General features: G+C 38.1%; 1 protein-coding gene across 1 annotated transcript in view; it reads left to right on the plus strand.

Annotated features, from left to right (window-relative positions):
• The window catches only part of TPR (translocated promoter region, nuclear basket protein), a 42,279-nt gene that overhangs the window by 17,219 nt on the left and 9,419 nt on the right, over positions 1-15,641 (plus strand). Inside the window, exons 23-40 of the mRNA XM_050900846.1 lie at positions 376-528; positions 1,253-1,369; positions 2,446-2,649; positions 2,739-2,923; positions 3,370-3,517; positions 3,913-4,050; positions 4,769-4,900; positions 5,173-5,303; positions 5,677-5,887; positions 6,225-6,371; positions 6,795-6,993; positions 7,705-7,910; positions 8,663-8,724; positions 9,640-9,848; positions 10,160-10,432; positions 11,243-11,391; positions 12,259-12,342; positions 14,160-14,360. Coding sequence (XP_050756803.1) covers positions 376-528; positions 1,253-1,369; positions 2,446-2,649; positions 2,739-2,923; positions 3,370-3,517; positions 3,913-4,050; positions 4,769-4,900; positions 5,173-5,303; positions 5,677-5,887; positions 6,225-6,371; positions 6,795-6,993; positions 7,705-7,910; positions 8,663-8,724; positions 9,640-9,848; positions 10,160-10,432; positions 11,243-11,391; positions 12,259-12,342; positions 14,160-14,360 — 2,949 coding nt within the window. The remainder of the gene's footprint in view (positions 1-375; positions 529-1,252; positions 1,370-2,445; positions 2,650-2,738; positions 2,924-3,369; positions 3,518-3,912; positions 4,051-4,768; positions 4,901-5,172; positions 5,304-5,676; positions 5,888-6,224; positions 6,372-6,794; positions 6,994-7,704; positions 7,911-8,662; positions 8,725-9,639; positions 9,849-10,159; positions 10,433-11,242; positions 11,392-12,258; positions 12,343-14,159; positions 14,361-15,641) is intronic.

Raw genomic sequence — 15,641 nt, forward strand, 5'->3', positions numbered from 1 at the left:
AGTGCTATTTGTCTAGTATCCAAGTTATCTGCCTGTCTGTGTTCTGTTACTGTAAAAACTTCATTGTGGCTTGATATGCTGTAACAATATTGCAGATTCTAGTGTGTAAAAATAAGATATGCTGGCTACTGCGCATTTGAGTGCAGTCACCTAAAACTTTTCTTAGGTGTACTTCATGAGGTACTGCAGCTTTGAAGGGGGAAAAAAAAAAATTCAATGCTATTCGTGATTCTCCACATTTTCAGTGTTGTTATTCTGAATGAGATGCTGAGAATACCTATTCTGGCTTTAAATTGTTAATAAAATACTGGTTTCACATCAGAATACCGTATTTAAAGGAAAAAAATCGATCTGTTATGATGTATTGTAATGAAGGTGACAGAGGAAGTTCGTGCAACAGTTGAAGCTCGTCTGAAGGAGTCTTCAGAGTATCAAGCACAGCTAGAAAAGAAGCTGATGGAGTCAGAGAAAGAAAAACAAGAACTGCAAGAGGAGAAGCGTAAAGCTGTGGAGAGTATGGAACAACAGGTATGCACTGAATGCCCCCTCCCTTAAATTCCCTTGTAGAGAGTCCACAAGAATGTGCTTTTGCATAATTCCCTAAACTTCAGTTTGTTTTCACAGTATAGTAGGGTCCAAAACTAAATCTTTTAGGGTGTACAGAAGACTACCTAAATTTATGAGAGGTTTCCAAACATAAGTAGTACATTAGCCTTATCACTTTGTTAGGGTGATTGTGTATTTAAAACTGTCACTATCTTCCTGAACTTTGAGCACAGTTTGCAGAAAAACATGAGTAAAAGCCTTTGAGAGAGGTTTCAGAAAACCCTTTTTGGAACATTAGCCAGAACCAAATTTGTAGTATGCACATCTTTTGATACTGGAGTGTTTTATGCCCTTATTTGCCCTTATTTGTCTGGTTTATATTTGCGCTTTCACTGGAGTTGAAAGAAACAAGCTGACTGCAACTAGAATTACTACTGGCCCAACTCTGAAAGAACAGTAGTATATTTTTACCAGGAAAGAGCTCTGTATATTAATAAGTCAAAATCTTGAAAGTACTTCTCTTTAGGTTAAAATTAGTATTAAAAAATAAATAAATAAAATAACCACCCTTTGGTTCTACATTATTCATGACTGTCTACTTTCAAAGCCTTGCTGTGTTCAATACTCTGTAAAATACTTTGCCATTTAGTCTTGGTTTTGTTCTTGTTTTTTTGTTGTTGTTGTTCCCCCTCCCCCATCACTGTAGCTATCCGAACTAAAGAAGAGTCTGTCAACCGTGCAATCAGAAGTTCAGGAAGCTCTTCAGAGAGCCAGCACAGCTCTAAATAATGAACAACAAGCCAGACGTGACTGCCAGGAACAAGTATGTTTGTAGTATTTGCCTATTTTAGCCAGAGGTAGTAAAGTTAATGTTAGTTTTTCATTGGTTTTCAGTTGAATTCAAAATGTTTTTTAAAGGTAGTGCTGCTAATCGGATACTTGTGGAGGCAATAAAAATGCTGTAAGAGCACTTTCTCTATTTTGTGAACAGCTGCTTATTTAATGCTTCATTTTTCCACCTGATCAAACATTGTGGTAATATCAACTAAACTGACTTTGAATATAAAGTTGTGCTGCAAGCACAGTTTGTGTCACGTTTAAGAAAACAACAGAAGATGCAATGGATTACTGTTTCTAAGGTCTGTTTCGTTATGTAAAAAAAATTGGGGAATGTAATTAACTGTTTTTAATGAATTGCTACCTCAGTCTCCTGAGGGGGGAGCAAAAAAGAAACTCACAACAAGACAATGGGGAAAATATTTTTCTAACCCGAAATATAATTGTCATCTTTTAAGACTGCGGGGCAATATGATATTTAGCAGCACCTGATAAGATTGTCTTGTTGCCAACTGTTTTTTAAAGGGAATCTGCTTTTCTGCAGGTGAGAATTCCAGCAACACTGATCGGTGTAAAGGATGCAGAAAAACTTTTGGCTGTTGTTTAATCCAACCCAAAATTTAGCAGACAGGCATTTCCATTTTTTTCAGCTAATACTATGACCATAGTCTGTCCTTAGCTTTTTAACTTCATGCAGTAAATATCTTTGCCCATTCACATGTAGAAGTAACCAGTGGATGTTCTTGGACTAATACCTGCCTGTTAGCCATGCAGAATCTACAGCAAGAGGTTTGATTGTAGAGTAACTATAGACAGTGTGTCCTCCTGCTAGCCAAAGAAAATTATTTCAAATTCTAATTTTTCTTAAAAATAATAATTTCTTTAAGGGAACCATTCTAAGCTTATCAATTTTTTTTGTACTTGAGAATGACAGAGGTTTTAGCCAGTGGTTTTCTTTTTGATTAGTGGTCACTGATTTTGTCTAGAATTTGAGAATCTCTTTGTACATATCAAACATATAACATTAAGGTAACAGGATCTATTTTTTACATTTTCCTGCAGGCAAAGATGGCTTCTGAAGCTCAAAATAAATATGAACGGGAATTAATGCTTCACGCTGCCGATGTTGAGGCATTACAGGCTATTAAAGACCAAGTTGCCAAGAATACAGCGGTAAGGCAGCAGCTAGAGGAAGCTGCTCAGAAAGCTGAGTCTGAATTGTTAGAGTGCAAAGCCTCCTGGGAAGAGAGAGAGAGAATGATCAAGGTATGATTGTTTTTATAGTTTCAGTGGGTTTTTTCAGTTAACAGAAATTTAGCCATAGAATTCACAGCCATTGAACAATTTTGTTGTAGGATGAAGCTTCAAAACTTGCATCCCGCTGTGAAGATTTGGAAAAACAAAATCGATTATTACATGAACAGCTGGAAAGTCTGAGTGATAAGATGGTGACTTCTATGAAAGAAGCCATGCCAACTGCAGTGAATGTTTCTCTCAATGAGGAAGGCAAATCGCAGGAACAAATCTTAGAAATTCTTAGGTAAATTTAGCTCTGGGCTCCTTCTCTCGGTGGTTATAAATTAATTGCCAAATTAAATAGTTCTGTATTACTTTATATTTGAAGGATAATGTATAAAATTTAAGTGCTTTTTTGCTAGGTAGGAGGTGGTTGTACTACATTAGTAACTAATAGAGGAGATTTCTTTCTACTCCTAGGAAAAAACTGTGAGTCAATTATTACAGGAGGCTAAATCAGATTTTAGCAAATGTGATTGGCAAGAAAGTTTCATAGAGGTGATTTTTTTCTTATTGTGGTTTTTAGGAAGTTTATGTAGATTTTCAAGAATTTTTATCTAGGATTTTCTTTTTGATCTTTCTGAACAGATTTCTATGCTCAGTAGACCTTCAGCTATAAGATGCTTCAACTTAAAATGCTTTGTCTTGCATTTTCATTGACGTGAGGTGGTGTTCATTTTCTTACTGCAGATTTATACGTCGAGAAAAGGAGATTGCAGAGACTAGATTTGAGGTGGCCCAAGTGGAGAGTTTGCGTTACCGTCAGAGAGTGGAGCACCTGGAAAGGGAACTCCAGGAACTGCAGGACAGTCTCAATGCTGAGAGGGAGAAGGTGCAGGTATGGTTGGATATTATCACTTATGATTTCAATAAGTAGAGAGGGCTGTTCTCTATGTTCTACTCTTTGCCTTTGCTGCCTGCGCCCCAAAATGAAGTTTTGGAAGAATTGGGAGCTTTTAAACTGGGGTTGCTACATAGCCAAATGGAGGATCTTGTTCTGAATCCTGTGAAGCAATGTGGCAATTCCAAAATCACATAAATAGGGAAAATAAAGATAATTTCTCTCAATTTTTTTCCCATCTCCCATTTCTTAAGCAATATTTACTTGTTTTCAATGTACATGTGAGAGAATGAATGCCATGATAGCTTTCCAAGATGGTGTTATGCCAGATCCAGTTAAGTATATGTGCATGTGCAAGCAAAACAAATGACTGACTTTAAATCTTTTCAAAGGTAACAGCAAAAACCATTGCACAGCATGAAGAATTAATGAAAAAAACTGAGACCATGAACGTACTGATAGAAACCAACAAGATGCTAAGAGAAGAGAAGGAGAGATTAGAACAAGAGCTACAACAAATTCAAGCAAAGGTTAGTACTGAGGTTCGCATAAATTGTTCAGATAGTCAAGCTGATGAGTTAGTGTCTGGATATACCATTGCTAATTACAACAAATACTTGATTTAGATTGTGATTATTCCTTTACGTTATACACAAATGAGGAAACTTTTCTGTTTAGAATTTTAGAAGACATTGGTCCACCTAGAACACTGGAAAGTTTAAAGTTCAGTTTCATTTAAATGAAACTGAAAATCAGCATTTATCCTTGGCTAGAGGTATACCAGTAACAAGGATATTATCAGCAGATAAATGAAAAATGGCACAGGAATACATATAAAGCAGACCACAGCTTTATTAAGAGTTTAAAAGGGTGATACTGCCTCTTCCCATTTCTACACACCAGTTATTTTCATGGAATCCAGTGCAGTGTTGCTTGGCTTCTAACATGTAATTAATAATCTGTTTCCTCTACCAAAGTACAAAGAGTGAGAATCTAAGCTTGTGAAGTTGTACCTATATGTTTTTTATCTCTGTAGGATCATCCCCTGCTCTTGTCCCTCGTCCTTCTCCCTGCCCCCAGCTGGCCACTGAAAGGCAGAGTTGGAAAAGAAGCTGTATCATGACTTCTTGAGGGTGTTGATTTTACTCTCTCAGTCCCTCTTACTATCATTGTTCAAGGCCTACCATGTTCTGTTTCCTTCACTGTCGTAAGATCCAGAGAGTTTAATCCCCAGTTGTGTTTTTTCAGGTACGCAAGCTCGAGGCAGACATTCTACCTCTACAAGAGTCTAATGCTGAACTGAGTGAGAAAAGTGGAATGTTGCAGGCAGAGAAAAAGCTGTTGGAAGAAGATGTTAAACGCTGGAAAGCCCGGACTCAGGTGGGGAATGCGTGTTTTCAAAGAAGATGTTGTGGGGGAAAAAAGAAACAAACCCAAAGAACTAAAAAAAAGTTCTAAATTTTCTTAAAAACAACAACAAGCTAAGAAATGTATTTGAATTGCATTGTTTATGCAGCTTCAAAATAGGCTACTCCAATTCATAGGCATTCCAAATCAAAATGCAAAAGCAGTACCTGTTATTCAAAGAGATTTTCTAGATATAACTGTATAATCATCTTCTGAAAGTGCAAACTGTTTTCTCAACCTTTCAGCATTTATTGAGTCAACAGAAGGACACTGATCTCGAAGAGTATCGGAAGCTGCTTTCAGAGAAGGAGGCAAACACCAAGCGTATACAACAAATGAGTGAAGAAACAGGCAGGCTTAAGGCAGAAATAGCCAGGTGTGGTATAAGTCAATTAGTAAAAAGTTTTTTGCAAAGCAAAATATTTTAAATAAAGCTGTATCTGGAAGTATAATTTCTTAACTGTCTCCATGTAACTATGAAACCTTTGGTATTCTTACTGTAGCTTGATAATATGCAGGTAAAATGAAGTGAGAATTGTTTTGGAAGCTGTCTTTTAGCTAAACTTATTCTAAATTAATGTATTGTACAATAATTTGTATTCTACAAATACTCATTTGTATTGCAAAATCCTAGAAAACATTATTCACTAAAGATAATGCCTGTGATATTACATAAATGAGCAATATTGAAATGTATTGATTATTTCAAACATCTCAGTTGCATCTTCCTCTAATCTCTTGTTATTTAGAACTAATGCATCCTTGACTACAAGCCAGAATCTTGTTCAGAGCCTGAAGGATGAAGTAACTAAAATAAGAACAGAAAAGGATACCTTGCAGAAAGAACTAGATGCTAAAGTGGCTGACATACAAGAAAAAGTGAAAACTATAACACAGGTCAAGAAAATTGGGCGCAGGTACAAGACTCAATATGAGGAGCTGAAAGCACAGCATGATAAGGTAGATGGAATTTCTTTGCAAACAAAGAAAAAGCGTGTAATACTGTATATAGTACATACTATACTTAGTATAATACTGTATGAATACTTATCTGTGAAGAGAAAAGCAGAAAATTGCATCGTTTATTCTGCTGTTAGCTCAAACCACCACAAAACCTGAGCTGCATATCCCTTAATATTTTGCGGAATTCTTAACAGAATTTTAGGGCTCATTAGAATTCCTGGGTTTTGCCCAGAACTTTTTAAATGATCAGTTTGCATGCAAAAGCAACTTGTGAAAGTAATGACATTCTAATGAGATAGTACCCTTTAGCCTGATACCGCTTGATGTATTTCAGATGGTTGCCGAAGCATCAACTCAGTCTTTTGTAGAACAACAAGAAGAACAAGTTTCTGTCCAGGAAGTACAAGAGCTGAAAGACACTCTCAGTCAAGCTGAAGTGAAGACAAAGGCTTTGGAGACTCAGGTTGAAAGTTTACAAAAGGTAAGAACAGAGTGAACAAGATAAGAACAGTGAACAATTTCGGAGTACTGTACCGAAATCTTAAATGCGTAACTGTGAAGAATGTGAGGGTGGTTTTGTGTGTGTGCATGCATGTATGCACAGAAATATGTGACGTGACCTGTTTGTGCCTCTACCTTGTTGAGCAAGAGGGACCTTAAACCTGGCTTAAATCCTGTGTCTAGTGTGGCTCATGTTGTTTCTTGGAATGAATAAGTGGGAAAGAGAATGCTGTTCTCTCAACTGTTGCATTCAGAGAGGACTGGACTCCCCTGTTGTTGATTAGAAGCCTTTTAACCTTAATACAGTGGCCAGTTAATACTAGGTCCGTGGAGCTTGCTAGGCTATATGTCTGCCAAAGTAGCTGGTTGTGGCCAATGGTTGCAATCTCTCTCTCCTCTCTAGACTATAGCAGAAAAGGAAACCGAAGTTAGAAATCTTCAGGAGCAGATAACACAGCTACAATCAGAACTTGCTCGTTTTCATCAAGATCTGCAAGAGAAGACCACACAGGAAGAACAGCTCAGGCAACAGATTACTGAGAAGGAAGAGAAAACTAGGAAGACCTTGCTTGCGGCCAAGCAGAAAATAGCACAGTTAGCTGGTATTATAATATTTTTTTTCCAGTCCTTAAGATGTTGTCTTCTGTTTGGGTTTTTGATTATTCCTGTGGAGAAGCATGTAGACAGAATGCTTGGGAAAATATGGCCTACTTCACATTTTACTTAAAAGTTTTTTCTAGATTAAATGTTACAGGAATTGTTCTAGAACTTAAAGTTTAATTCCTTCAGGAGATGATAAAAGTATATAACTAGCTGTGCACTGGAGGTAAAAAAAGTTTTGCTTAGTTTTGGCCAGCCAACGCGACAACCCCTGTTTTTTATCCTTCTGTTGATTAGAGCAGATTGACCCCACTAAATAGGGTAAATAGGTAATTCTCCCCTTCCCTCTGTTCAGAGTGTACAGGTGCAAAACATACCGCCTCCTCTATTTTTAGTTGATGTTGAGAGGAACGATGGTGTAAGAGCTTGCTGAAAACATCTTGTTCTTTTGTGATTACTTCTTTATTTAATTTTTTATTTTTATATATATATAATATATTTTTATATTTTTAATTTGTTTTTATTTAATTGCAATTAAATAGAAAAATAGCATGTGAAAGTTAAAATTACCTCTACGAGCTCCTTTGATAGCTTAACATTTTTAAGATTTCAAAATAATTCAGTAACCTATTAAAACAGCCAAGTATTCAGCCTGCAGAGACTTAGTAGGCAGCTTTACAGTGGCAAGACTGAATTCTTTCCTATTCAATTAGGTACGAAAGAACAGCTAACAAAAGAAAACGAAGAGTGGAAGCAAAAGAGCAGCTCATTAGAAGAGCAGAAGACTGAGTTGGAGGTGCGGATGAGTGCACTCAAATCACAGTATGAAGGTCGAATCTGCCGTCTGGAAAGAGAGCTTAGAGAGCAGCAAGAGCGACACCATGAGCAGCGAGATGAGCCACCAGAGTCTACAAACAAGGTACAAAATCCTTTTAGCTAGCTATGTGAGAGGAAATAAACAGCATGCATGTCTCATGACTGAATGATAACAAGAGCTGTCAGTACGAGCACCATTGTCCGACTTGGTTTGGTTTTGTGTATACAGTAGTTAATACTCAGGACTATTTTACGTGAAGGTGCTTTCTCTAAACATCCTAAATAGCAGACGGAAATTCTTGTCATAGGACTCCTACACTTTAAAAAAAAAAAAAAAAAAAAAAAAAAAAAAGGAAAATTAAAAAATATCAATGAGCCCAACAAACTGTGCGCTATTCAAGTTCCACTGTCCCCTGGTTTTGGAAATATACAAGTTGGCTTTAGTAAGGATTCAGAACTTAATTTAAAACTTACTTCCTGCCATAGTCAGAATTCCCAGTGCTAACAAGCATACAGTTATATCATTCACTGTGAATTACCCAATGAGCTGTTTGCGCTCTGCTCTCTATTTTTGTATTTTTATCCATGCATTTGGTATAATGGATTCTAGCTGCTATTATCTCAATAGCTTCAGAAAATACCTGAGAAATTACTGAATTGGTTTACATACTTGGTATGACTGGTATGATTTGTTTTGGAGAATTTGCAATAATCATGGAGTCTGACTAGGTATGCTAGCAAAGCTGTTAGAGAAACAATTGTTAGTAAAGAGATCTGTCTGCTGAAGTATTTTACCAAATTACTCGCTCGGTTTCATATTTACATGGCATGATACTTCTGTTTCTTACTTAATAGGTCCCAGAACAGCAGAGGCAAATCTCACTCAAGTCTACTCCAGCTTCAGGTGAAAGAGGAATGTGAGTTGAAGGGTTTGGGGGTTTTGCAGAGTTTCTATGGTTGGTGTTTTTTGGTTTTGTCTTCATCTAGTTGCTCTTCTTTTTAGTAAACCACTAGCTTTTCACAATTTTTCTTAAGCAACTTTGAAGATACTGATTGACATAATATGTTCCTCCTGTTTTCCCAGCTACATTTTAATCAAAGCTTTTAAGCTGTTAAATTGTCATATTAACCACCAGGAACATGGTGTCTGGGAAACATAAAAGATTTTTAAAATGTTTTCAGACCTCAAGACTCTTGAAGTTGTACAGTTTTGATTGTTACCTTTAACCTTTTTGGTTTTGGGGGGGATCTTCCTTGTGCAAGAATCTCAAACATGAGAAACGGGCTAAATAGATGGTAACTCTAACAACAGATAAAATAGTCAAATGACTAAGCTCTAAAATGGGAAATATTACTGTATTACTAAGTTTTGGTAACAAACTCCCTTTCCATTTTCATGACAGCATCCTTTTGAAAGCAAGGCTTTCAAAAAAATTTGGCTGATCATTGTCTCAACCAAGAGATGATGTTGCTTTGTATTGAGTGAATCAGTTAGTTTTAATGTAAGATGTATTACTCACCCAGCACAGCTAATAGTAGGAGCTACACACTGCTCCTTTTGATCTGCTTACAGAGTTCTAGTTGATTACATTTGAAGAAACCTGTCAAACCTCTAATCTGGACAAAATCCTACTGATGGCATAATGGGTCTGTCGTCTTTCTTTTTTAACTATAAATGAATTTTGGAAGACAATTCATTATGCCCTTGTCAGGCTTTTAAATTTTAAACCTTTAAAAATTACTATTTCTGGCTATGATAATATATTTACATTTGGTATTTTTAAAATCTGCTTTCTGCGCTACCATGATGAAACAAATATCCTGTTTTTCAGTGCTAGCACTTCAGATCCACCAACAGCAAATATTAAACCGACTCCTGTTGTGTCAACTCCAAGTAAAGTGACTGCTGCTGCAATAGCTGGGAATAAGTCTACTCCAAGAGCCAGTATCCGTCCAATGGTTACTCCTGCTACAGTCACTAATCCTACCACTACTCCAACAGCCACAGTTATGCCTACAACACAGGTGGAGACTCAGGAAGGTGAGCAGTTTAGTATAGTATAAGGATCTACAGTAATCATAAATGCTACCTTTGCCTTGAAATTTTGGTAATTATTAATTTGAAAGTACCTCAAATAGTTTTATTGTCCCTGCATCTCTTTCAATATTGCACTTTTATGACCACTTCTGTTGTAACAAAGCTCATGATTCCTCAACTGAAGATGGGTATAAGCAATGTTAACTCAATCTGTAAAATGCTGAATCTGTTTGTTTAGGGCATTCTGAAATGGAGAATGTGAACTGTACTAGATAATACGAAGACAGTTGAATGTGCTACTGTTTGCCTTTCAGCTATGCAATCAGAAGGACCTGTGGAGCATGTTCCAGTCTTTGGAAGCACTAGTGGGTCTGTGCGTTCCACCAGTCCTAATGTTCAGACGTCTCTCTCTCAGCCCATCTTGACTGTTCAGCAGCAGACTCAAGCGACTGCTTTTGTGCAGCCCACTCAGCAAAGTCATCCTCAGATTGAGCCCGCTAATCAGGAGCCATCCCCTACCATTGTAGAAGTTGTACAGAGCTCTCAAATAGAGAGGCCCTCCACTTCTACAGCAGTGTTTGGCACAGGTTGGTTTTATTTTATAGGCCTACCTTTTTGAATAGTTCTTTTTAAGTAGCTCCATTTGAACCCTTGTCAACCGAGGCCTAACTTCAGCAAAAGAATTTGCTCTTCCCCCTCCCCCCTTAGTTTATTGCACATTTTACAAAATTCTGAGGTTAGGCTTCTTTCTTGAACCTTCAGAAATGGTACCTCTGAAATGCTGTTGTCACTGCATTCCTTAAAGTAGAAAATAAAAACTCATGTGTTTATCTATTCAGAGCAGCATTGGGGTTTAATACATTAAACCTTGTTGCCTCTGTTTCCATGGTACTGTTGGAGTAAGGTTAATTTTAGGAGTCATGAGTAAGCTGCTTAAGCTGGAATATAAAAATACAGAGATGAACACTAAAGCTACTCAGTGTGATAGTGTTGCACATCTGTTTGCCCTACATAGTGTAGATTTTGGTGTAGAATATTTATTCCCCAAAATATACTTTTGTAAACTGCTTTTTTTTGTTTCCTAGCTGATACTCTGTTAAACTTGTAGGTGAACTTGTCAGAAGCAAAGACACTGGAAAAAATATTTTCGTTGTACCGTGAAGCTTACATTTGGGTTCAGTCAGGTTGTGAATATAGGTCCCAGAGCATAAGACTTGTAACCGAAGGGGCTGATGTTTTCATGTCCTAGGAAACAGCACAAACTGATTCTATCTGATTCTACTTGTTGTCATTCAATGCAGAAAAGGAGACGATCTTCCAGAGTAAAATACCAAACCTTTTCATTTTCTGTTTTATACGTTTTTTTGTTCTGAAAATAACGGAGAGGCTCTTTTAAGTTTCAGCTACCCCAAGTTCTTCACTGTCTAAACGTCCACGAGAGGAAGAGGAGGATAACACTGTGGAAAACTCAGACCAAATTTCAGAGGAAACGGTGGATGTACCTCTTCCAAAGAAACTGAGAAGCATACAGAGAGTTGGACCTGAGGTTTGTAAGAACATAAAATGCTACTACTTACTTAAACTGTCCTTCTGGAAGATTTTAATGGGAAGAGGGAGTATATTACTTCAGAGCAAGTCAGTTAATTCTTAACATGACTTTTTAATCTATCGCAGAGGAAGCAGTTATGTTTGGGTGTCATAAAAGGCAGAGGTTATACCAGTTGCAATGAATGATGCAAATCTTAGTGAACTGTGGGATGGAAGAGAGGGCCATATCCTAGCACTGAGGAGGAACAAATTAAAACATTTTTCAATGTAGTCTGGAAGGTCATTATCTACAGTTATTCTGGAATAAAATACAGTGCACTTGAGGAGATGCCAGGGAAGCAAAGATGAGTTCCATGGAAAAGCTTAGAGGAGATGCATGTGAAATGTTGGTGTGAGGGAACTGGGATGTCCTGCAAAAAAGGAATGAACTTGAGACAGAACCTTACAGCAGGCAACTCACAAAAAATGTTAAGGAAGTCAAAGATGTTTTATTAACTCTGTACGAGAGGCATGTTGCATAACAGAAAAGGGCAAGAGGGTGTAAGAACGTTATCACTTGATTAGCTGAGAGGATGGAGGTGGAGTGGGAAACCCTGAGGGTTTTTTGGTCCTGAAAAGATTTGGAGACACTGAGGTCCAGTGGACTGGAATAGGGAAATCGTATTTCTCCAGGGCAGAGAAATCTGGGGTGCTAGGTAGAAGCAGATCTAAGGAATAATAGTAAAAGGGGAACAAAATGTTGCCCATGATCTGTGTGGGAAAAGATAGGTTTTTTTAAAAAGTAAAAAAAACCTCAACCATCTTAAAGAACCAAACTTTAGGGCTAGTGATGTGTTTTGAACGAGAAAAATATATGTTCTTTCAGGAGGAAGTGACAGCAGAAGAGAGCACTGATGGTGAGGTAGAAGCTCAAACATACAATCAAGACTCACAAGACTCAATTGGAGAAGTAAGTGTATTTGAAAAGAAAAAAATCTTCAGCAGAAATAGCTATCTTTTTTTACTTCAAACTCTCAAGATTTTTAGAAGTGAAATCTCAAATGAGATCTTGCAGATTTCCAGTGGAAACCACTTGTAACCATTTAAAGTTTAGACTTGCTGTGTTCAAGGATAGATACTCAATTTTTATTGCACTCTACACATACCTATATAAGTAAAATTCAGAATGTTAATGAAGCTTTGCAATTTTGAACTTTAATTCGATGTGTTGTTTTAGAAATCCTAGTATCCTTAACCCAGTTTTATATAGTGAAACTGAGATGTAGAGATTAAATGAGTCACAGCCTTAAAATGGAATTTGAGTTTTCAGTTCTTCACTTACTCCTTTGAAGTGCTTCTCTTTGGTTTCTGGCTTTTCTTTTACAGAAAGATTTGACAAATCCTTGAGTAAGCTTAGTGTTAGATGGGTCATGATTTGACAAACAAAGAAGAAAAAGTTGGTTTTGTTCTAGTTCTGTAAAATGCCCATTGTAGCTGTGTTAGGAAAGCCAAATATAAGTGAAAACCATGAATCTCCTTTCACCTTAGAAACGAGCAAAAGTGTTACGGTAATTCTCTAACTTGGCAAAACCTCATGTTGAGGTGTGGAATCTGTTTTCTTTAAGCAGTGGTGAGTGCTGAGTCTTTAGTCATTTTTCCCCTCGTATCCTTCACATGTTTAATCCTCCCCATTAAATCCCAGCTGTGTGCTTTCTATTCCACAGGTATCTTTAAACCTTCTTTAATTAACAGTTCTAGTACTCAATGTGATTATTTGAATGCTGCTGCTAGACAACCATTTGCAACATTAAAGTGACATGTTGTTCAGAAAATAACAGAACCTAGTTATCGTACCTAAACCAAAAGTCTTGAATGCTACAAAATTTATGTAGTAGAGTCCTGATTTTTTTTGTTTTTAAAAGAGATTGTGAGGGACTGTCTCTGATGCATTTTTTTTTCTGAACGCTTCTAGTCATACTTGTCAGATTCGGTTCAAATGTTTTGAATATGCATACGTGTTGAATGGAAAGAGAACTATTTGCTAGCTCTGTGTCTGGCTATCATGTGAATTGCATTACTGTTCCTCCAGACCAAAAGAACTCTAAAACAGCAGCTCAGCGTTCATGCTTAGAAGAGAGATGGTTGTTCCTTGATCCTGGGGAGGCTTTTAGTTGTCTGTAGTTGATTGTTGACAATCAACTATAGCATTCTCTTTTGTCCTCTCCTATCTTGGTTAGTTATTAAGAACCAGCGATAACTAGTGTTTCTCTTGTAAGCATCAGAGCTTGTTTCTCTTCTCATTGTCCCATCACCAGTCTCGTGCACTGACAGTAACTGCAGTGTTGGTGGAGTGCTCAGAGAGTGCCCCTCTAAGTAACCACGCAATTGGTCTGGCTGGATGTGAAGTAAGGGCAGAGTGCTGCCTCAGCTGTCAACAGTGCTCCATGTATCTGTATTTGCTTATGGTGCAGGTGTTGGTGATAGCTCCTTGGTTATCCAAAGTAGATGGCTAAACATTCAGACAGCAGATTTTCATGGATGTGCATTCAAATACATCATATATGAATACAGTATCTGTAGTGATGGCACCCGTCCTAAATCAGATGGGTGCCAGATTTGGTAGTGAAGGATAAAACACTTGTGTTGTAGACCAGGCCTCCATTTGATTGAGGTTAAGAGCTAGGAGCTCTTAGAAGTACAATGGACACTTTCTTGATGAACATTTAAAAATTGTATATGCCGCACTTCATTTTGTATCCTCTGGTAATTTACCTTTATCTTTTACAGGGTGTTACACAGGGAGAGTACACTCCCATGGAGGATAGTGAAGAAACTTCTCAGTCTATCCCAATAGATCTTGGACCTCTTCAGTCAGATCAACAAAATACTTCTTCATCTCAGGATGGTCAATCCAAGAGAGATGATGTCATTGTAATTGATAGTGATGATGAAGATGATGATGATGAAGAAAATGAAGGCGAGCAGGAAGTATGTATATCATGGAATTACTTATGAACTACTTCATTTATGATTTTGTCTTTGATGAGATGTAAAGATCACTGTGCAGAACTAATTTAATCAATTTATCTTTTTTTTTACTGTATAAATAGTCTGTATTTTTGTAGTCTGGACTTCTGGTGTTTTAAAGATACTTGCTAATTCAGCTTAATTTTTTTTTTTTTTTTAAAGTCGTAAAATTCCACAGTGCGTCTGGACTATCTCTGGCGATTCAACACATGAGTTTTTCAACATACGAGGGTGGTATTTGTGAGGAGAGGCTGGGCACTGCCTTGTGCCAGGCACAGCGTGTTCTGGGTGGCTCTGCAGTGCATCACTGCAGGACATAGCTGAGCCCATCAGCTGGTAGAAACATATATAAGAAAGGGCAAAATATTGCATGGCAGTGTTAACGTGAGGAGGAGCAGGGAAAAAATGTGAGAAACAATCCTGAGAACACCAAGGTTGGAGGAGAATGAGGGGGAGGAGGTGCTCCAGGCATCAGAGCAGATATTCCTTGTAGTCCATGGAAGAGACCACAATGGAGCGGGTGTTTCCCTGCAGCCTATGGAGAGGACGATGGTGCTGCAGGTGGATGTTCCCTGAAGGAAACTGCAGCCCATGGAGGGGTAGGCTCTACTGCCAGAACTGTGGCCCATGGAGAGGAGCCAATGCAGGAGCAGGTTTATCCTGAAGGACGGCAGCCCTTCAGTGGGAGTGACCCACTGCTGGAGTAGTTCTTGAAGGACTGTGGTCTGTGGAGAGGACCCATGCTGGAGCAAGGGGAAAAGTGTGAGGAGGAAGGACTAGCAGAAAGAAACTGTTATGGACTGACCACAGCTTCCCATTCCTTGTCCCCTCTGCCCTGTGTGGGGTTGGGGAGGAAGAAGAGGAGTTGAGAATGAGGGAGTGAAGTTGAGCCTGGGAAGAAGCGGGGCGGGGGAAGGTGTTCTAGTTTTCATCTGTTTCTCACCATCCAACTCTATTTTTAATTGGCAACAAATTAAATTAATTTTCCCTGAGTTGAGTCTGTTTTGCCCATAGTGGTAATTGGTAAGTGATCTGGCTGCCTTTATCTTGACCCTCAAGCTTTTCCATCTTATTTTCTACCCTTGTCCTGTTGGAGAGAGTGAGGGAGTGGCTGGGTGGGTGCCTGGCAGCCAGCCAAGGTCAGCCTACCACAGCAATCAAAAAATACATACGGCTACTCTGTGGGTAATAAATGCTGCACATCTTCAGAAAGAGGTCCACAGACAGACGTGGTCTGTGTAC

The sequence above is a fragment of the Gymnogyps californianus genome, chromosome 8, assembly GCF_018139145.2.
Source record: "Gymnogyps californianus isolate 813 chromosome 8, ASM1813914v2, whole genome shotgun sequence".
NCBI lineage: Eukaryota > Metazoa > Chordata > Aves > Accipitriformes > Cathartidae > Gymnogyps > Gymnogyps californianus.